General features: G+C 38.2%; 1 protein-coding gene across 7 annotated transcripts in view; it reads right to left on the bottom strand.

Moving 5' to 3' along the window:
• Positions 1-23264, bottom strand: part of Dock7 (dedicator of cytokinesis 7) — a 190758-nt gene that overhangs the window by 74212 nt on the left and 93282 nt on the right. For all 7 annotated transcript variants that reach the window (XM_076934628.1, XM_076934627.1, XM_034502690.2 and 4 more), the window contains exons 15-21: positions 18789-18906; positions 15542-15612; positions 12120-12258; positions 11201-11302; positions 8279-8365; positions 6921-7152; positions 1939-2103 (exon numbers count right to left, since the gene is read on the bottom strand). In XM_076934628.1, coding sequence (XP_076790743.1) covers positions 1939-2103; positions 6921-7152; positions 8279-8365; positions 11201-11302; positions 12120-12258; positions 15542-15612; positions 18789-18906 — 914 coding nt within the window. The remainder of the gene's footprint in view (positions 1-1938; positions 2104-6920; positions 7153-8278; positions 8366-11200; positions 11303-12119; positions 12259-15541; positions 15613-18788; positions 18907-23264) is intronic.

Below are 23264 nucleotides of genomic sequence, written 5' to 3'. Positions count from 1 at the left end.
CCCTAAAACAATCAAACACTTTACAAAATTCTACAAAAATTACAAATTGCTTTAGTTTCTAAATAAAAATTAACACATGTTCTTTTTAAAAATAGAAATAATTAGAAATAAAACACTCAAGAACCAGTGACAGCTATGTGAAGTTCTACTTTATAGCAGCTGACACAAAAACATATAGATTATAACTAAAAATCAGTGTCTTAAATGTTTAAATATTTCATGAGCAATAAAAAAATAAAACTAACAAGAAATGCACAAACACCACCTTTACTCAAACATAGTTGTGTCTTGGACAAAAAAATGTGGCAGCCGGTACTGCTTCTGTTCCCTTTTGCCTACACTTTCTGCTATAGAGACAGCCAATTTATTACCAACATCATTTAAATGAAAATATGTTTTTAATTTCTCTATCTTCATAAGTGATATGAAAAATAAAAAATAGCATTTTTGTTTCATATCACACACACACACACACACACACACACACAAACACACACACACACACACACACTCCTAAAGAGATAATTCTAAGAGTCTAGGTTATAAAAACAAAGAATTTGCCTGGCGGTGGTGGCCCACACCTTTAATCCCAGCACTTGGGAGGCAGAGGCAGGCGGATTTCTGAGTTCAAGGCCAGCCTGGTCTACAGAGTGAGTTCCAGGACAGCCAGGGCTACACAGAGAAACCCTGTCTCAAAAAAAACAAACAAACAAACAAACAAACAAAAAACAAAGAATTCCGTTGAATAAAATCAAGCATTCTCTACAAAAACAAAAAATAAATAGCCAGCGATTATATTCATTATCTGCATCTTTTTTGTGCATGTGTATACACATGTATATTCTGTGAGCATATATATATATATATATATATATATATATATATATATATACACATACGATACATACATATGCATATATGTTTGGCTTCTTAAGATTGGTTTTGAAATCAAACTCAGGTCTTCATGATTGTATGATAATCATTTTACAGAATAAGCCATCTCCCAGCTCTCTCTGTCTTTGAATTGTAGAATATTTTACAATGCGTTAGTGAAAATGACACAAATCTACAACTAATTAATGTGTATACTTTTTTTAGATCAGGGCAGGAAAAAGATTACATGTCAAATGTGTGAAATATTACTACTGAACTAAACAAAAAGGTAGATGGAGACACATTCTGGGTATTGTGTTCTGGGTACACCACTATCACTCCCATGCTCAGATTCTCAAGTTAGACAGCATAAATTCTTCAAGACAGTAAGTAAATTATGGGTCAGGATCCTGACCATGTTGCCAAAGGCTGCAAAAAAGGAGCACGTACCATCATCACTAGAGATGAATGACTGCTTATATAACAAACAGGTAGGCAGTTTCCAAAGCTCAATAATTAACTAACAAACTAAATAGAAACTCAACTATCCCTCACAAATACCACTATCACCAATGTCATACAAAAGACAAGAAACTACTTGAGGCTTTAATATTCAGAAAGCTTATGTTATTTTACTGGTCATGAAACAATTGGAATTTTTCTAGACAACTATTTTTTATATTACTATAGACCTTTTAAGGTTAATAAAAAATTAGTGTACAATGTTTCTCTTTAAATGTCCAAAACCACTCTGAATGACAAATAAAATAAGACTATTAATTTTAACATAAAATGATAAAATGTTTTCAGAGATGGATGAAGTGACTGTCAAGGTTCACTTTCAATAATTAATTTAGCCAACTCTCTAAATCAACCTAAAGCAAGATACATAAATGCTGTTTTAAAGGAAGCATACCCCTTCAATGACTAACCCAGCGAAGGTTCCTTGGTAGAGAGTGAATAAATGTTATGAATGTGTGTGAGTAACACCATGTACTACCTGAGTACTTCAGTCTTGTCAAGAACACCTCATGAAAGAGATTTAATCCTAAGAAGATCAGGTACCTGGCGACGGTGAGTTAGGGTGAGTACTAGGCAGGCGGAACACATAATAGATGTATGATGCGAGAAGGCTGTTTCTGCCGTGCTGGTCATGATTTCCTTCTAAGTTCTTGTGAAGTCGATTTATAATCGATGCCATAGCTTCAAAAGATGCTTGCCCTAAATTAACTTTTCAAAAAGAAGAAAATACTTTTGCTTTAATGTTTATAGACTTGCAGTTCCACAGGAAAGAAGGCTCTGTCCCTTTTACAAAAGACTGTAAACAGAATGATGATACCCTAAGTGTATAAGATATAAAAATAGTACTGATTTTGAATTTTGTACTAGCTCAACAAAAAGTATTCTTGAAAACAAAAGAAAAAAACCAACATATTTTATGAATTTAATTTGAATACTGTATGGGGTAGATTAATTAAAACAAAAACACTGCCCAACAGGAAAAAAAAAAAAACTATTTTGAGAAGTAATACAAAGCACAGAGAAATCCATCCTGTAGACAACCTCAAGAGTTAACAACTCAGTTTAAAGATGATACTGAAAATCTAAACAGTGTGCAATGTGCACCTATCATTTTTAAAGAAATTTAAAATAACAATAAATTACTAAAAATAATAATGAGTAACAACTTGACTGAAATTATTGACTCTGAAAGGATTAGAAGGGGCTGTAAAACTGGAAGACAGCAAAGCACCTGGAATGGCAAAACACCACCCACTCCATCCTCCATGTTGCTATAGCGCAACAATTCTTTAAAACCAGGGGATTGGGGCTGGAGAGATGGCTCAGCAATTAAGAGCTGACTAGTATTCCACAGGTCCTGAGTTCAATTCCCAACAACCCCATGGTGGCTCACAACCATCTGTAATGGGGTCTGATGTACTCTTCACATATGTCTGAAGACAGCTATAGTGTACTCATATAAATAAAAATAAATCTTTAAAAAAAAAACAAAACAGGGGATTCTGACAGCACATTGAAGAACTAGGTAAGCCAAAGGCCACCTTAACAAGTGTGTCTGTTCTGTGATTATTCATTTAATCATGACAGAAACTTATGAACAGCTAAATGAGGCCAGGCAAGTTTCTTGAAGGTTAAATAGTCAAGTGAACTGGCCATTTTCAAGACAATGAACATGTACTGAGCTAAGAGGGCCAGTGAACAGAGACAGAATCTTGCGAGGGTTTAGCAAATTCCAGGTTCCTGGTTAAGTCCTTTCTTTCTTTCCTCCTCATAGTAACTATCCAAATCCACAGAATCCTGTCCAAAACCAGGTCCAGAGGCTGGAGAGATGGCTCAGGAGTTAAGAGCACTGACTGTTCTTCCCAAGGACCAAGTATTCATTCCTTCAACCCACATGATAGCTCACAACCAACTGTTAACTGCAGTTCCAGGGCATCTGATACCCTCTTCTGACCTCCACAGCTACCAGGCATGCATGAGGTACACATATATAATATATACATTCAGGCAATACACTCATACGCATAAAATAACAATTAAATTACATTTAAAAAATCCATCTTACTCACTTAGCAATTCTTACCTTCTATATCACTCAGAACATGCACAAAGCATAAAAGGTCTCAAATCTACCTACAAACTTAACAGAAAGTAAAACTCCTATCAGCTTTTTCCAGGAAAAGCAATACCCCTTCCCCAGGAGAGATCTAACTTCACTTTCATTTCCTGAATTTGTGTCTTTTCTCACTCCATTATCTTGTTTTTCTTTCCTATCTTGCACATGATTTATCTTAGTAGGCAGACATGATCACATTAACTTTCCCATTTTCAGTGTATGTGTGCGGGTGTTTTGCCTACATATATGTCTATGTGTCATTTGCATGTCTGGTACCTGCAGAGGACAGAAGAGGGTGCTGGATCTTCTAGCTGGAGTTACACATGGCTATAAATCTCCATTGAGAGCATTAGGAACTGAACCTGGATCCTTTGGAAGAGCCACAAATGCTGCACCATCTCTCAGTGTCTTCCAGTCGATTCTTATGCTCCACTCAACCCAGATTTCCCTTCTAGCCAAACTTCTTATATTTCTTCCTTCATTAGACTAACCTGTTCTTAAAGTCTTTATCAGTGGACACTTGTCAGGTATGAGATATACTCCACAGCCTGCTTGGGCTGAGTTTTGGCTGTGGTAATGAGAGCTGAGTGATTTTAACATGTTTGCCACTGTACTCATCTGTGAAGTGTGGTTTGAGTACGAAGGGCCCCATTTGAATGCCTGGTCCACAGTTGATGGAACTGTCAGCAAAGATCAGGAGCTTTGTTGGAGGACGGGTGTCACTGGGGTTTCACCCATACCATTCCCAGCTCTCGTGACTGTGGATCAGAAGTGAGCGAGCTCTCAGCTGCTGCTCCAGCACCATGCTTACCTGTCTGCTGTCATGCTCCCTGCTATGATGGTCCTAGACTTCGTCCCACTGGAACCAGTAACTACATACTTTCACAGGACAGTTGCCTTGGTTATGGTGAAGAGTGACTAAGACAGGACTACCCAAGCAGACTGAGAGGATTTCATTTATACAAAGTAAAAATAAAGCACACAGTGCTACTTTGATTGGTGCCTTCCAATTTATTATTATTAATTTTGTTTCTATAATCCCAAACAGGTAATAACTTGATTTTCTTAAAAAGCCATCCCAAAAGTAACCATCCTCTTTTCCTTGTTCTATTCTCTCTTGCCTTAATAGCAGGGGTTTTATCACTTTTAGTAAGAAGCAGTACACGACTTCAAACCTGTCTCTGCTTTGGAGCTTTCCACTTTCAACTACATAGTGTCTTTTGTGTATGTACTCACACATGTGAACACAGGGGCATGTGTGCCACATCACAGTTATGAAGGGTGCACATGTGTCAACAGCACGTGTGAGGTCAGAAGTTAACCTGTCTTCTACCTTATTTGGTTTTTTGTTTGTTTTTCGAGACAGGGTTTCTCTGTGTAGCCCTGGCTGTCCTGGAACTCACTCTGTAGACCAGTCTAGCCTCGAACTTATTGATTCACCTGCCTCTGCCTCCTGACTGCTGGGATTTAAAGCCAGTACCTAGCTGGGGTTGTTTGTCTGTTTGTTTCCTTCTCCCTTGTTTTGAGTCAGGGTTTGTTTGTTGTTTTTCTTTTGTGTGTGCCAGAGTAGCTGGCCCATTAGCTTCTAGGAAGTCCCTTTTCTCCAACTCCCACCTTCCTAAAGTAATACAGACATTGCAGATACTTACTCTATGCATTTGTGTATGGGGTCTTGGAAATCTGAACTTAGATCTTTCACACTTACTGCACTTTTACAAAGATATCTCCCCAGCCCCTGGATAGTGTGCCTTTAAAAGTAAAATTTGGTCATGTTGCTTTCTTAATTGGAGCCAGATTTCTCAAAGGCTAATATTTCCTGGTTTCCTAAAGTGTGGTAGAGAAGCCTACCACTATCTCTCCTCTTACACATCACCTCTAGTCACCATCCCTCCATCCCTCCACTTTATAGCTCATTCCTTACAAGTCTTCCCATCGCTTCCCAAGTCCTTTGTGTCTGTGCTCTGTGGGGAGCTACAGAAGGCGGCTATCATCCTTGCAGCCATCTTGAACCATATACCCTGATAAGAGACTTGATTACAATAGCCTACAACAGCTGAGCACACTCTGATACCATCTTGTTTTAGATACCCAGGATTTTCCCTTGGGTGTGTGAGACTTAAAGGTGTGTGACTTAAGGGCGTGACTTAGAGATCAGATTTAGAGACAAGACCTAAGGGCATGATTTAAAGGCGTGACCTTAAGGCGTGGGTTAGAAGTGAGACATATAAAAGGTGAAAGGCAGACAGAAGAAATCAGTAGGAATTAGACATTGAGGAAGAAGACACTTGGACTAGAGAACTCGGAAGAAGAATTATTAGTTATTAGGAACTTGGCACTTGGAGGAAGAACAGAGAATTAGGCATTAGACATTAGGCACTTAGCACTTGGAAGAAGTAACTTGGAACTTGGAGGCACTAGGGACTAGAAACTAGGGACTAGGAACTAGGAACTAGGGACTAGGAACTCAAGACTTGGGACTTAGACTAAGAGAGACTGAAGAATAAACGGGATTGAATCACATTCTGTCTGGTCTCCATTCCTCGAGTCCATTCTCACTCTCTCTCTTGCTGAACCCCGACCTACAGACCGGAGCAGCTTGGGGCAGTGCAGGCTCTAACAATTTAGTCCCCAAGGCTTTTGGCAGTGCAGGTTCCAACATTGATAGAGCGGTCCTTGACATTTTTGGCCCCCAAACATAGGGCAGCTCAGGCCGCAACAGTGCTCCATCAATGTGCCTCCTTCTCCTTCAAGAGTCCTTGTGAAGTTCTCCTATTCATCTTTGAGTATTTGAACCAAGAACTTCCTCCACTAACAAGTGTCCCTAAAAGAATATATATCTCAGGACATTGAGCAGACATCTCCTTAGTGCCACCGATTAACAAATAATAACACAGTAGCTGGTGTTTCTTTTTGGCTCAATTTCTTCCCAAGATTTTTATTTGGAAAGGGTGAAATTGAGAAGGAGTTCTATTTTTTCAGAGTACCAAAGAGAATAAATACAGCGATTTTGAGAAAACAAAGAGAAGAGCTATAGGAAATGAGGATAGCAGATGGATGAAGATGCAGAATGGATACACTGTATGCTCTATAAAAATGTAACAGGATTATTTTTTGGCTGCTTTTTTTTAACTACTCTGTGAGGACTTAGCAGCAGGGACCAAGCTTGGATAGTGTCAATGAATATCTGATTCATCATAAGTGCTTAATAAATATTTGGTGACTAAATATTAATTTGTCTTGATAGTTTGAGTAAAAGACTATAAATAGATATCATTTCCTATCACATACAAGTCACCTCCTCCCACAACAAGCACAGCAAACAGAAATCAGTATTCTTTTTAAATCTAAGTTAGAAATGCAGAATTATAGATTATAAATATAACGATTCATCCCATATAAATGTAGTTACCTATTTGGCCAGCAATCACAGGAGGTCTAACAACTAAAAGTATGAGTTTATCAAGCAGAAGATGAAGAAAGCGGACTACTGGTTCCAGCTGTGAGGAGCTCAAGGCTGAAATGCTGCTCTTCAGTTCACTCTCTAAGTTGTTCTCCATTATCCGCATGTCCCCAATGCGGACCGGGAACATGTGTTCATCCAAGGCATTGACAAGAGCAAAGAATCTGTCAAGATAGGGGTCCTACAACAAAAAGCAGACACAGAACTAAACAACTCTAACCACATCAATTCCTAAACCTCAAGAACTACAGAACAGTAACATCTCATATCAATTGATAATGCAAAAAGCCACATACAAGTATTCACACTGTTTCCAATGTGTATATATATATCCCTTCTTGTCATCGTTGTGAAACAGCCATCTCCAATTCTATCAGTTACTTAAGGAATCTTTGAGTGATGAAGGACCTCACTTGTAGGTTGAGTTTGCCTAATTTTTGGAGCTCAGTTCTCATGACAGATACTTTTAGCAAGCACTGCCTGTTACTAACTCACTGTCTCATGAGCTAAATCCTCCCACCCATGCTGCTCCCTTGTCAGCTGTAGTCAGTTGGGGCTTGATGACTTGAAAGGCTCTGTCTTATATTCCTGGTTGGGGCTAGATGGTAAGGATGTGCCACAGGGCAGCAGTGGCTCTGACGCTCCTGTGGTAGGCGCTCTCCACCAGGTTTCTTTGACTCCACAGAATGCTAAGCTACATATTCTTACAGCAATGAGTCTTCTCCCCAGAGTCTGTCAGTCCTCAGGAGCTTCCTTTGGCCTTCTAAGATTCTTTGTTGATACTTCTCTGTCTGCTACCTGTCTGCTATCATAGACTTCTCTTAACATTCATTTAATAACAAATCATCTTTAATATTTTGAACAAATCTGCATTTAAAATGTTATTGATTCAAATTGCTGGTTGATTTGTCTCCTAACTGAACCTGTCTTTTGTTAGACAATGTCCCTCCTTACTGCTAACAGAGTCAAAAACCTGGACCAAATCATCTCTAAAAACTTTCCACCTGAGATACTTGACTCTGACTCAAAATGAGCTCACAAGACCTTTTGTACTCTATTTTGCCATGTATCAGAAATTAAAAACAAGAAAAAGACCCATAATTACATACATATACAATATGTATACAAATACATCAGTCACATTTAAAAGACAAAGTATTTAATGGAATTTAATGAAAGAAATGTCCAAATCTGTTTTTAATTAACATATATTCCTAAAGCATGGCGAGATAACAGCACTGTCATAAGTGAGGTATATGTTCAATTCAGCTAAGTGAAACCTATTATAAAGAAATACTAAAACTCACTTGTGTGTGAATGGATGAAACGGCAACAACTTCAACATTAAATACCCCTTTGTGGTTGTCCACCCACTTCATACCAGGTAGAGGAACCTGTAAGACACAAAGCAGAGTGTGCACAGGCTTGCAAAGGCTTTAGGACTGAAAGTTCCTATTTTTGAGAACTCCATACATGCACACAATGCATTTTGATTATATCTATCTTCCATTCTCTCCTCCTAACTCCCCTGGAGCCTCTCAATACAAGCAATACACTGGACTTCTGCTACACACAGCTAAAACTCTGGGTAAAATTAACAAATTGAACATGAAGACTTTAAAAGGTGAAAGAAGAGATGGGCTGGCAACCTTGGCAAGCAAAGGCCCAAAAGCAGGTTTCTTGTATTTTATTTATGCTTTAAAAATTCAGGACTGGGTATGAGAGAAACGCATTCCAAAGAGCCAAAGAGGGAACTCTGCCCTAACTAGCAAAGCCAATCACACTTCAGCCATCAGTCAAGAATCATCTTGAGACACACAGCCTTGAAGTCTTGCCAAAACAAGTGGACTATAAGAGGGAACCCCCTTCCCCCCCCCCAAGCTGTCCTTTTATATGTAGAAAGAAAAGCCTAGTACAGCTGATAGCTCCTTTTCAAATTCCCACATGAAGGTAGAGATTCAATCCCTCGACTGAGTCAAATAATAAAGGTTTGGAACCCAACTTTATTTTTCAAAAATATTTTTCCCAATAAAAATATGCAGGTAAAATATATAACATACTTATAAATTCAACAGGTCTGCAGTCTGAAAATTGGCAGCATAAATATCTGGGAACTTTTAAAAACTGTTATGTACATTTTTATCCCAATCTTTTAAAACCTGCCAATTTAATATAATTTGAAAGTAAATAAATATGGAATAGGAGAGATAATAAATGATGCAAGTTATTAACATTCCAGCTCTTGGATCAATAAATTTAAATAGCAATTATGATATAAATAAAATATTTTGTATGAATATTATTTTATAACTAAAATAATAATAAATCAGAAACTATCACTGTCCATCTATAGTGCAACCACTATTAAATTTAAAACAACCAATATTCAGATCTTCTCACAATTATAGAAATACATCTCTAAGATAAGCATCTAGAAGTATAAATCATGAGGTAATACAAATGTATTTTCATTTGACATTAATTAGGCATAAACAAAACTGTTTTAAGGTCCAGGTAATAATGATAAATAATCTACACCAAGTTTTATACTTCTACAAAGAGAAAAAAGAAAACTAGCTCCAGGTTGAAACACTTCTATCTCCTAGGAATTTGCTCCCTAGAGCCCAACAAACAGGGCTCCTGGGACATGTATCAGATGTCTCCACTCTGAGACACATTAGTGACTAAGGTCTTCTCATTCTGAGGTCCTAACAGTAGTCAACAAGAATGAGACCAATTTGGGACATTCTGTATTGGAGGTATCTGTGGAACTTTCTAGTAAAGGTATCATTAGACATAATGCTTTACCAGAAAAATAAGTCAGAAAAAAAGGGATACATAGAAATGTGAAGTGGAGCACATGCACACAGCCCACTGTAGAAGTCAAGAGCACTGCTGTGGTTTGGGTAGAGAGTAGGCCCTGAAGGCCTGGATGCCAAGTGATGGGCATCTGGGGAGTGAGTGGGCAGAGGCTTCTATCCTCTGAGCAGCCTGCTCCCTTGATGAATTCATGAGAAGACAGATTATGAGGTGGTGGAATCTAGGAGGTTGTCACTGTGGGCATGCTCAAGATCTCCCGTGTGCAGGACCCTTCCCTCTCCTGCTGCTGTCCCAAGTGAGGAACTCTACTCTCCCTCCCTTGGAATCCCGGGGTTGTTCTTTTGCCTTCTCAAAACTTCAGAGCAACACAGGCAAACAAACTGTAAGCCACTATAGTATTTACTTCCTTCATATTGTCTCTCTCAGGTATTTGCCACGGAGGTGTGAAGCTGACTCACTCAGCTTTGGGAGTGGGACCCAACAAAAACAGTGCTTATGGGTTCAGGATGTGCTTAAAGGAAAACAGTCAAAAGATAGAGAAAATGAAGAGTAATAAAGCTATATTAAAAACCATTTTAAGAGCTTTAAATAATGATTACCAGGTAAAATTAAAGAAATAGTTTTGCTAGAAAAATAAGTTTCATAGTACTTAAGCATGGTTACATGTAAAGCCCAGCATTAAACCTAATAACACAGCAAAGTTTAAATTCATCAAATGGGCTGGGGATTTTGCTAAATGGTAGCATACTTGTTTAGGATGTAAAAAGCCCTGGGTATCATATTCAGCCCAATGAGGGAGAAAAGGAAGGAGGGAGGAGGGAAGGAAGGGAAGGAAGGGAAGGGAGAGAAGGGAAGAAGGGAGAAGGTAATAGTTGTCCTATTTTCCAGCAGGATGTTTCAGTTGGTGCTTCCCAGTCAGCGGCCTCTCTCCACTGTGCATGCCCTTTTGTCCACCCCACACATTCCTCTCCCACAATCCTCAGCAAGTCTTTTTTATCCTCTCTTTGTATCTTTCTGAGTTTTTAAGCTTTAACTTGTATTTACTTCCACTGAAAAACAGCAGAATGGGTGACAGAACACAGCATGAGGAACAGAGAGATAACCTGGTGGGTTGTTATATATATATGTTTATTTGAAAGTCTTTAGCTACAGTCTGTAACAAATACCATGTTTATACATTCATGATGAAGTCCAGGCTAGCTTCAAACTCGTGTCAATCCTCCTGTCTCAGCCATGTAGAAACTAGTTTGCTACCATACTTTAAAAAGAAAAACTGTGATTATCAATGAAAAACACTATTATGTGCATCCACATAGAAGAAACAGCAAATCTTTGTTTGGTAAACATCTTTATGATCAAAATCTTTTTTCATTTGGTCTGGAGAGTTAAATATGCTAAAAGGCACTGACCTCAGGAGAAAGCACTGAATAAGCCTGTGGTGGTTTTTCCAGGGAGACCGGCAGGCAAAACTGCCCTGTCTTCAACCGTCCATTCTGCAGCATTGGTATCCACTTTAAATAAAAGAGACAGGTGTCTGTTATTGAAATCATTATGTGGACAGTCAGCTTAAGAATGTAACTTATCTTTCTCTCATATCAACAGGCATTAAGTGTGTAACTATCTAAGTAACGATGGGCCTTCAGCATTCCCCTTACGATATTTAATTCATGAAAATTCCAAAACTGACTACTTTAACATGAAATATTTAGTATGTGGCCTTATTATCCAAGGAAGAATCAGTTCTAGAAAAGTCTACAAAATCAATTTAAAAACAATAGTTTCACTTTAAACAGAGAAAACTAGAATACTAAAAATAAAAGTATAAAAGCTAACTGCTAGGAAATAAATTATTTTCTGTCACAAATATAAGAGACAAAAAATATTGAATCAAATATAAATTTAAGTTGAAGGTAAATTCTACAACAAAATTGTATGAGAGCACCTTCACTGTGTGTTAACCTTGACAGTATGACCATAATTAATTTTTTTAAAAAAAATATCCAAAGGCTTTCATTTTTGTCTACAGGTTTCTTTTATTCATTTGAATCATCCTCTCATTAAGTCTATTATGTTTATACTGCTGCATCTTAGGAAAACACCCAACAGTCAGAACCAACACCTAAGCCTTTATGAAAGTTCCTAACCAGCTAAGGGCACAGGGAGCACCTGCGGTGAGGACGCCTCCTCAGCAGTGCAGCTTTAATTACGGAGACTCCAATGGGCAGCACTCGACGACAGCAAGCATCTACGGAGTACTACAGTTCATAACTATTTCAAGACATTTACAACCCCTTAACATAAATGTAAGACAGTAACAGAAAGACTTACTGTATATCCAACTGGGGTCTCAAGAGGAGTGTTTTGTTTCTGTTGACAACTGACATGGTAAAAAGTAAAGAGCAAGTGGTGATGGTCAGTTAGTGTGGCAGGGAGCTTGACCTTGACTTCCTCATGAAAATCAGGAGACCTTCATACAAAGAAATACAAAACAAAAATCAATAGTCATTAATTTGTTTAAAATGGATAATGACTGCATTTGCTTATCTGACTGGTCTTAAGATTAACTTAGGTTCATGCACAGTCTTTTCTCTATTCCAGGGAATTTTTTTCATCATCCTCATTTCTAAATAATTAACTTCTACTTTCAGGTGAGGGAGCAAACACTGTTTCTGAAATTGTTCATAATGTTTTAATGAATGAGCTGAGGTATCCTACTTTTTGAAAATTCATTAATAATTACCATCTAGAAAATGAGATCTCCATCACACTGGGCACTGTACTACATTTATGAACCAAATTTGGAACCCACTACAAAGAAAAGTCAAATAAGTATTTTGGGCATATATTTTTAAGCCATACCAGTTTCCTTTTGCTGGGGTGCCAGCAAAGATACCCTTTGTGAGGGGTATCTCTAAAGATACCTAAACATTAAGTTAGGCTCTCTGTGGAATGCTTTCTTTCAAATATTCCATTGTTAAAAGGAATAAATAATGTTAGCAAACAGACTACTGCAGACACAGTAGACAATAAAGACAAAATCAGAGAAAGCCTGCAAATTGAACTTGTCCAACAGCATAGAAGTGCTCCTAACCATTACACTAATAAAAAGAATGTCATGCTCGATGTTCATGATGCGTCTTCTCAACACAAGGAGTTGTCTCAAGGGACACTTTAATAGAATCCTGGCTGGTTTTCTTGATATACAAGTAAAAATTAGAACTCAATGGAGGCAAATTACTTTTCCATTCTCAGCATCTTTCAGAATTATACTCAGTGGAAATACAGCTAAGCCATATGGTTCCAACCACCTTTAAAGTGAAGGCTGCCCATCCTGCCAGGTAAGTTTCTTTCTCAGATGTCGATCAGTCAATACTCTTCTTGTTCAAACAAGCCTTAAAACTACGTTGGCAGGTGTGGAGTTGATCACAAAACACTAAGTGGAATTAGGCCTTAAATAAGGTAACAAGAAAGAGCTAATGGTGCTGAGAGCCTGATGCCTAGTGAACATTTTCTAACGCACGTCTCTTGTTACTACTAAGCTCACCAACCATCACTGAATCATAAAAACCTGGATTTATAAGCGATGTCAGGCAGTACTGCCATTTCATTTCCACTAATAATTAAAACAATAATAATAATGACCCAGCCAAACTGAAAAACTTTTAGAAAGTGTTGTTTTTATAGAAATATATTTCCTGTTATGCAATATCTGTGTTCTTCATTTTTCCCTGAAATCACATTATAGGTATCTTTAAGAATTACTGATTTCAATATGTTGGCTTGTCATATTTGGACTAAATTTTTATTTTTGTGGTTGTTTTAAAGATAAATAAGACAACAATTTCCCTTAAAGCTATATAAATTAGTACGAATATGACTTGGACAGAGATGTCAAAAACCCCAGTACACTACCTAGTTTTATATTCCTGAAGATCAGGAATAGGTTTTATATTTTTAAAAGGTTTTTAAAATTTTGAATAATAATAAATCTTGATATGAAATTGAAATTTTAGGGTCCATAATAAACTTTTAATAGATCACAGCCTTAGCACATTACTGTAACATCACTGACTGACTACTGTGCTTCAGTGATACAGTAGCAGAACTCAGTGACTACAACAGATGGTAGATAGCCATAGGCTTAGATCATACACTATCTAGTCCTTCATAGAAAATGTTTGCCGGCTCCTGATGGAAACCACATAGGTTAAGCAGTTCAAAAACAAAGTTAACCAGACTATTTCCATGTTGAAATCAAAATATGATATTTGATACAGGCCTAAAAGAGTGTACAGAGTTTAGTAAATACAGGTTTAAGAAAGCCCCAGAAACAGAGAACACAAAAAAACAGGAAGGAGAATACTGAGACTTACAATTTTGATTAGATTCCAGAGAACAGAAGGAGAACATCAAAGATGTCAAATTCTGAACCAGAAAAATGGTAGTATCATTAGTAACATAGAGAGTGTTGTAAAGACAAACATGGAAACCAAGAATACAGAACATGGAAACCAGTGTGTCTCATTGGTCAATGAAAAGATACATGCGCACAAAAGGTCAGGACTGGAAATAATTTGGAAGTATTCTGTATAAATGTTAAAATAGAAGCATTTCCCTCCATTGAATGCAGCAGAGAGAGATCACTTAGATACAGACACAGAATTGTGAGCAAAGATTTAGTATTTTGTATGAAGTCACTACAGACAGAAAATCTCAAAAGGTAGACAGAACTTAACTGTGGCTGCACAGTAAAGGCGAGAGAAACAGCTGTTAATGGGGAGCAGAAAGCACGCACCGCAGCCCCAGGGAACAGCTCAGGGGCTTGTTATAAGTGAAGCACACGCCTCACTTTGAAAGAAAGGATGGAGCTAAGAAACAACTGTGATGGGCAAGAGACAGGAGCTGACCATATTCTGAAGAAGTAGAATGGGACTGGGAGCAGATGTGAGTGAGTCACACTGAGAGGAGAGGGGGTCATTGCTACTACTAAAGAGAAGGAAAGGCAGACAAGTATGGAGATAATCTAAACTGTGAATAGAGAAATTACAGATCTCAAATTTTACAACCATAATCAATCAGCTAGAAATGCAGACAAAAAAAGTAGAAGCTGCAGGAAACTCCCATAGTTACTGCTTCATGAGAGAAAAAATACAAAATAAAACCAAACCAAAATAATCATAAGAATACTGTAAGGGGGCTAACAGAAAAGAAACAAATGACTGCAGTCCCTACATGTGATACATAATTCTGCAACAGCTCACCCAATAGGACAATTTTGTGATTTTTTCCCCTTAAATAATTCAATAACTACCCCTCTCACACACAGAGAAACAAGAAAATAAAAGCTATACAAGGTTAATAATTTCTCACAGAACTAACCCTAGGGAGCTACTAAATCAAAGAATCACAGGATGGTGAACACATCACTCAAAGGAGCTTGAGCAGAGCAGAGTTCAACAAAATGAGGAAGTATCTGAGGAAAATGATAAGGCAGAGATCAAAGGGCCAGAATAATCAATAACTATACAGAAAGAAACAGAATTTTAAAAAGATGTTCTTGTCTAATGCCTGATATTTGACATGTCTACAAAGAAGAGCTGCGCACCTACAGACTGAAAATCGTCATTCTGATGCCAGTCGTGAATTCGGCACGTTCAGTGCAGCAGAGCATTTGGTAAACACACTAAGGTGAGTGCTAACAATGCCACGAAGAAGTGAGTAACTTTGAAAGAAATATTGTAATTCAGTACCTGTTATGATATACTACGGCTGTATAGGCTTCCTTTGAAAATTCTGAACAGCTAGATTTACCAAAGATTACCTGTAACAAATAACAGCATGTTGAAACTTGGTTGTAATAAATGCTGGATGGTTCACATCTATGTAAGAATTGTATGCTTTAATAACTACTTGAGAAAATGGGCAAAATCGGCCCAGTGAAGAACAATGTGCCTACTTATAAAAGCTTAACTGCTTAACTATCTTCTCAATGATAGACCCATCTGACATTCAACCATTCAGAAAGCTTCTACAATTATATTTCTATTCCCTGAGTAATGAAATACACTTTTGTCCTCTTCCCTGCTTTTTGAGACAGGGCTTCATGTAATCAAAGGTGGCCTTAAACTTCACCTGTAGTTGAGGACTGCCTTGACCCTAATGCTGGGACTATAGGCATGTGCCACCATGCCTAGTTTTATGCACCAGGGCTTCATGCATGCTAGGCAAAGTCTCTAGCAACTGAACTACATCTTCAGCCATCTTTCCTTTTTGTTAAAGGAAGTGAACATTCAGGGAATAACATCACTTTGAACTTAAAATAAGAAAATTACTCCAGCATGGTGGCATCAATATACAATGTGGTGGCTTTACTAAAACACGAGAGTCACTCTGAAGATCAAATATCAATTGTTTATAAGTGATACAAAGTACTATTTTTACATTATACTGTTTATGTTTTACTTCTCGTACACTCTGCAACTTACTTCATAACGGAGGTGCTCCGGTTTAGACTCATGCATGTATGTTAGTTTTAAAATCCACCACATATAAAAAATGTACAGTATTTATACAAAATTGAGCCAGCAACATGGTTAGAGACTGATGTCATCGTCATCACTACTATGACTACTATGACAGTACAGTTTAGAAATGCCACAAATTAAACACTTTCAATCTGGCAGCAATCTTTAATAGCATGTCAGTACACTTGTATTATCAGACCGTAAAACAATTCAGCTTACTCCTTTTGTAGAGAAGGTAACTGACATTTGTTCCTCTTTCTAAAACTTCAAGCAGGTGATTCTATTTTAAATGAGTAGCAAATACAGAAACATTTACTCCCTTTGATAGGCTCTTTTTAAACAATTTTCAAATGCTTTAGTATGCTTCTGTTTGTTTATTTTTGTTCTTATTTCAATTTGAGATACAGTTGCACTATGTAGCTCAGGTTGGACTTGAATTTGATATGTAGTCCAGGTTGGTTTTAAATTCTCAATCTTCCTATATCAGCATCCCAAATACTGGGATTAAATGCAAGCATCACAATACCTAGTCATCTTAATATGCTTTAAAAAATTTTTATTTCTGTGCCATAATTTCAAATGCTACAATTTTGTCTTACTAACAATTATATAATCAAAAATTATATGGAGACCCTTAGAATAGTCATAGTCTAAAACATAACAAATGCATTAGGCTCATGTATAAATTTTTTTTTCATAGCTGCCATTTACACTAACATAAAAGCATTATATTCTCATATAAATAATAATACACAGGTGAAAGAAACACAGCATCTTTTTTTATTTAGAAACTATCTCTTTTCACAAAGCAAACTATGCAACCAGAAGAGAACAAGTGGAATGTGTTCAGTTTTGATCATCAGATATCTAGTCTGTCTCTCAGCAACAGAGTTGAACACTAATTAAGAGCCAAGCACTATGCTCGCATCAAGATACAGATACATGTGAGACAGGGTTCCTGCCCTCAAGGAGCTCACAATCTAATGCACAGAATAAATAAGCAGGCAACCATACTGTGTAAGGAGCAAGAAAATTCTATCCCAAACCAAAGTTAGAGGGTGGGTCTAACTGCCCATGTGGGTGGGGGGTACCCAGTGCTGTGTGGAAGATGCCAGGAATGTGCTAAGACATGGAAGATTCTGGAAAGTAAACAATGTGACATATTCAATATCTTCCATAAAGCTCAAACCTACACGGCAATTCATATACAGCATCTGCTTGGACAAATATGACCTCAACCAAAATTTAGCCAAAATAAGGATCTAGTAAAGAATAAAATGCTAGTTTCAAGCTTCAGAAATAAACTCCACATCTATTCAGTAAATATTTATTCAACTCAACATGTTATATGTTAACTTCTGAAATAGCTGCTGCAAGAGAATACAAAGATGAATAATTTGTGTTCACTGGTGTCAAGGAGATCTACATGTGAATACAAGTATAGCAACAGGAAAGAAGAAAGACATCTTTCCCAGTGAGTAGAAAACTCTAAAGAGCCTGACCATGCTCAGTCAAGCATTTTCATTGCATTTGCACTGTCTGAGGCTAAATCGTATGCCCTAGCATACACCTATTCTGTGTTTCCAACTTCAATTACCTCAAATCTCAACTGTCACAGAACTTGAATTTATTATTAGCACTGGCAGCTGTGGTAGTCCAGCATCATTTCAGGCTAGCCATAACAGACTCCTAACTTATCTTACATCACAGTACTTGCAGTACTCAGGACTCTCAGGGACAGTCCTGGACCTCCCCTGCTCCCCTTTCCAGACCTACTGTCATTACCATTTCTTGTTCGAACAGGGAGAGGGGAAGTCTTGGTAAGATGCTTACTTGTTATCTCATCAGGCATCCTCTCCCACCTGTGACATCTTCGGGTCGACTGGAGGTCAGTCTTTCATAAAGCACATCACAATTCTCAATGATTTTTTTTGTTTTGTTTTGTTCTTTTAAATTTTTAGTTAGCTTAGAGCCACAGAGATGAGTGAATTCCAGCTAGATTCAGCCGGGGCCCTGGGCATTTTAACAACTCCCTAGATATATCTAATATGTACCCAAGATTAGTCTCTAGGAGCCATCTGCAAAGGACATCACCTCCTACCGCCCTTGCCTGACATTCTCCTAATTAGGGGATGAGGAAAATCAGAACCACAAGTGCCAAATGTAAAGCAAAGTCACCTACAGTTTGAGAGAGTTCCCTAGACAGACAAAGCTGCAGTCTCTCACTGTACTGCATTCTCTAGATTACAAGATTTATTCATCTTTGCATCTCTGGGAGTGCTTCACATACGCCAAGTACTCATGAAGAACTAGAATTAAGATATTACTATCCACTCAGGAAGTGATGCAGTCAGAAATATGGTTTAAAGAATATATTCTATTGCAGTTTAGAGCTTCTTATAGTGATATAAAACAAAACAAAACTCATCTATTTGAATAAAGGGTAAGAGAGTAAGTGAAGAGCAGCTCTTACCGGCATTGCGTTGCTCGGGTCTTCCCCATACATAAACTGGACTTTCACCGTGATGTTTCTGGCAGAACCTTGACGGTTGGCAAAATTAAGACTTTGAGGGTAAATGTAGAGAAGATTTCTGTAAAACCAAGAAGTGTAAATAACAATGAGTGCATATCAAAGAATATTGTGGATATAAGCTCTAATGTATACATATCTAAGAATATGTATGTCTTCCACTAAATATCACAAAAGAGACAAAAGTATTCAATTACTATTTGCCAGTGCCTATGCTGAATATTTTCATGTACTTAATCCTTAGAGCAATATTCAAATACAAAGCAACCAAATAAATCCTGACTTTACAAATGAACTGAAATCCAGAAAGTTTACTCGCTTTCATATGCAAATTCCACCAAAGTGGAAGACTGATCATAAACCAATCAGACTCCAAACATTTTCTTTCTTCTATAAGAGGCTTCTGAGAATTAAGTATGAGCCAAAACATTACCAAGAACTTAAACAACACTTCTGATTCTATTTTAGGTCCTCCAAGCAGATACAAACAAAACAAACTTCACAAGTGTGTTTTTGGTATGATTCTGATCAAGAACTTACAAGGAACAATATGCCACATTATAATTCAAAACTATATTGTAGAAACCACGATAATAGCTCATTAGTAAAGTACTGGCCATGCAAACAAGGAACTTCAGTTCAAGCCCCAGAACTGACACAAAAGCTGAAGACATGCCAGTAATACCAGCACTGGCAGACAGAGACAGGAGGCCCCAGGCCCTAGTCAACATCCAATCTAAGCTAATCACTTGAGCTGTAGGCTCAGCGTGAAATCCTGTCTCAAAAAATAAGCTGGATACCAACTTATATAAAAATGTGCATATATATATGTATGCGGATTATAATATAAAAGGTACAATAGAGTCAAGTAGTTACTATAAAATAATTATATTCTACCCTGCATGTATCAGACATCTTTCCAGTTCATAACTGTGTATCTTACACAATTTGATAGTTCCTGCTGTCAATATAAAGAAGAGAAATAATTCAACCAAAAGCACATGAATAAAGGGTTAAAAATGAGAGTTACACCTGGCAGATGGCCAGATGGCCTTGAGAATGAGTGGAGTCTGCAGCTGCTTGGGGTTGGTGGGGAGACATCTCCAGTACATGCCAGAGACCTGGGATGGGAGAGGTTCCCAAGAACCAATGAGAGTGACCTTAGCTGAGACTCACAGCAGTGGGGACACAGAACCTGAAGAGGCTACCTTTTATACACAGGTGGGAACCCCAGTGGAGCAATAGAGACACCAACCCACAAAACTTTTGACCCAAAATTTATCCTGCCTACAAGTGCAGGGGGATGGAGCAGAGACTGAGGGAATGATCATCCCCCAATAACCAGCCCAACTTGAGACCCATCCCATGGGCAAGCACCAATCCCTGACACTATTAATGATACTCAGTTATGCTTGCAGACATGGCCGTCCTTTGAGAGGTTCCACCCAGCAGCTGACTCAGACAGATGCAGAGACTCACAGCCAAACAGTGGGTGGAGCTTGGGGACTCTTATGGAAGAGTTGGGGGAAGGATTGAGGGCCCCAAGGAGATAGGAAGTCCACAGGAAGACTAACAGAGTCAACTAACCAGGACCCTTGTGAACACCCAGAGACTGAACCACCAACTAAAGAGTATACATGAGCTGGACCTAGGCCCCTGCATATAGGTAGCAGATGTGCAGCTCAGCCAGGAACAACAGGAGCAGGGCCTATCCCAAAAGCTGCTGCCTGTGGAACCCATTCCCTTAACTAGGCTGTTTTTTCTGGCCTCAGTGAGAACACAATGGAGCATGTGTCCTTGTTATACATTGGAGCATCTTTTGGGTATATGCCCAGGAGTGGTATAACTGGGTCCTCAGGTAATGCTATGTCCAATTTTCTGAGGAACCGCCAGACTGATTTCCAGAGTGGTTGTACCAGCTTGCAATCCCATCAACAATGGAGGAGTGTTCTTTCTCCACATCCTCGCCAGCATCTGCTATCACCTGAGTTTTTGATCTTGGCCATTCTGACTGGTGTGAAGTGGAATCTCAGGGTTGTTTTGATTTGTATTTCCCTGGTGACTCAGGATGTTGAACATTTTTTTAGGTGCTTCTCAGCCATCCGAGTTTCCTCAGTTGAGAATTCTTTGCTTAGCTTTGTACCCCATTTTTTAATAGGGTTATTTGGTTCTCTGGAGTCTAATTTCTTGAGTTCTTTGCTTTGTATACCTTGAATATTATCTCTCTATCAGATGTAGGATTGATAAAGATCTTTGCCCAATCTGTTGGTTGCCGTTTTGTCCTATTTGACAGTGTCCTTTGCCTTACAGAAACTTTGCAGTTTTATGAGGCCCCATTTGTCAACTCTTGATCTTAGAGCATAAGCCACAGGTGTTCTGTTCAGGAACTTTTCCCCTGTGCCCAAGTAAATTTATTTTCATTTTATTTTTTTGAGACAGGATATTACTATGTAACACTGGGTGGTTTGGAACTCCCTATGTAGACCAAGCCAACCTCAAAAACACAGAAGTGCCAGCCCCTGCTTCTTCCTGTGCCTCTCAAAATTAAAGGTGTGTGGGACTATGCCTACATTTTTTTTGTTTGTTTTTTGTTTTTTTTTTTTTTAATGAAACTTTCCAAGTCTGGCATCACACAGCAAATCTGATAGTTCAGTAGACACAAGCTTTTTTCTTTCTTTCTTCTTCTTTTTTTTTTTTTTTTAAAAAAACCAATGTATTATTTCAAATATTGCATAAATTTCCTTCACACACTATGTATATGTACCATAAATGAATTCCACACTTAGACTTTGGTTCTAGCCCCCAAGATATTTTAGTACATACACAAGTATTCTAAAGAATCGCAAACTATCAAACAGTTATAGTCTCAAGCATTCTGGATAAAGGCTATTCAGTCTATTGGACTGGTTAATTCCTATGGACTTTCTTGACAATGTGCAGCAGTATTTATTGATGGAAGAGGATCAGGCAGGAGAGACTCCAGAGCAGGGGTGTGGAGTGTCACTATCACACTGATGAGAAAGGATCAGGTAGGAGAGACTCCAGAGCAGGGGTGTGGAGTGTCACTATCACACTGATGAGAAATTCTTGCGGGGGGGGGGGGGTCATCAAGAAAGGGGGAAGCAAAAGAGAGAAGGTAGGCAAAACTGTATTTCTAAAATACTAGCACAGGTGGATTTAGGAGTTTTTAAAAATATCTTTCTACTTTAAATATTTTTAATAGGGAAAAACCATAAAATTTCCAATAAGAGATAAGAATGTCTTTTTTAAAAAGCATTCATTCACAAATACTAATGAAATGGAGGACAGTACTCAAAATACAAGGGTACAAGGCAATTTAAAGAGGGTTAACTAGTTAACTAGTTAACCTAGCTAGCATGGTCCATATAGCATACATAGTTTTAATAAAAAGGAGAAATCAAAGATGATTACAACTAGCCAACTGAAATATTTATTGATCACCCCATAAATATTATACAAAATGTTAAGCCACAGGGAATCAAAGGAAGATCTGGACCGCTGAGATGGCTCAGCAGGTAAACACAATTGCCACTAAACTGGCAACTGCAGGTGGAAGGGGTGTAGACTACTGCTGTTGGTTGTCCTCTAACCTGCAACATGCTGTGAGCACACACACACATACACACACACTCACCACACACACACACACACACCACACAAATACCACACATACTCATACCACACCACACACATATACATACACCACACTCATACACACACCACACACACATACCATACACACTTATCACATACACACACCACACACAGGCATATACACATACCACACACACCTACAGATACCACGCACACATATATACACACACATCACACACACATACCACACACAATCACATATAATCACACCACAAAACACTCATACCATACACATATACGTATGCACACACACCACACACACACATGCACACACACATACACACACACCACCAATGAGATGTCTCAGTTGGTAAGGAGCATGCTCTGCAAGCCTAAGAGTCTGAATTCCATCCTGAACCCAGAGAAGCATATGATGAGAAACGACTCTACAAAACTATCCGGTAACCTCAACAGGGGTACTCCCCACACCCACTAATGATGGTTCCATGATCAAAACCTGGGTAATATTTAAAAGCCATTGTCTGGTCACGGGGAACATGTAGCTTAAAGAGACAAAAATACCTGTAAATAGACTAAAATAATGCAGTGCTAGGAATGGAGCCCAGAGCATCACTCATGACGGGCAAGCACTGTGGTAAAGGAGCTCTGACCCCGACTTCTTACTTTAAACATTTGTTTAACTGATGTTGTTCTGATCAGAGAAAGGTTGGAACTAATGTAGTATTCTAGTATTTTTCTTTTCTTCAGTTCATAGCATTACTATTTATACATATTTTTCTCAGA

Source organism: Arvicanthis niloticus, chromosome 5 (assembly GCF_011762505.2).
Source record: "Arvicanthis niloticus isolate mArvNil1 chromosome 5, mArvNil1.pat.X, whole genome shotgun sequence".
Lineage (NCBI taxonomy): Eukaryota > Metazoa > Chordata > Mammalia > Rodentia > Muridae > Arvicanthis > Arvicanthis niloticus.
The sequence above is the reverse complement of the archived record's forward strand: the minus strand, read 5'-3'. Positions and strand labels throughout refer to the sequence as shown.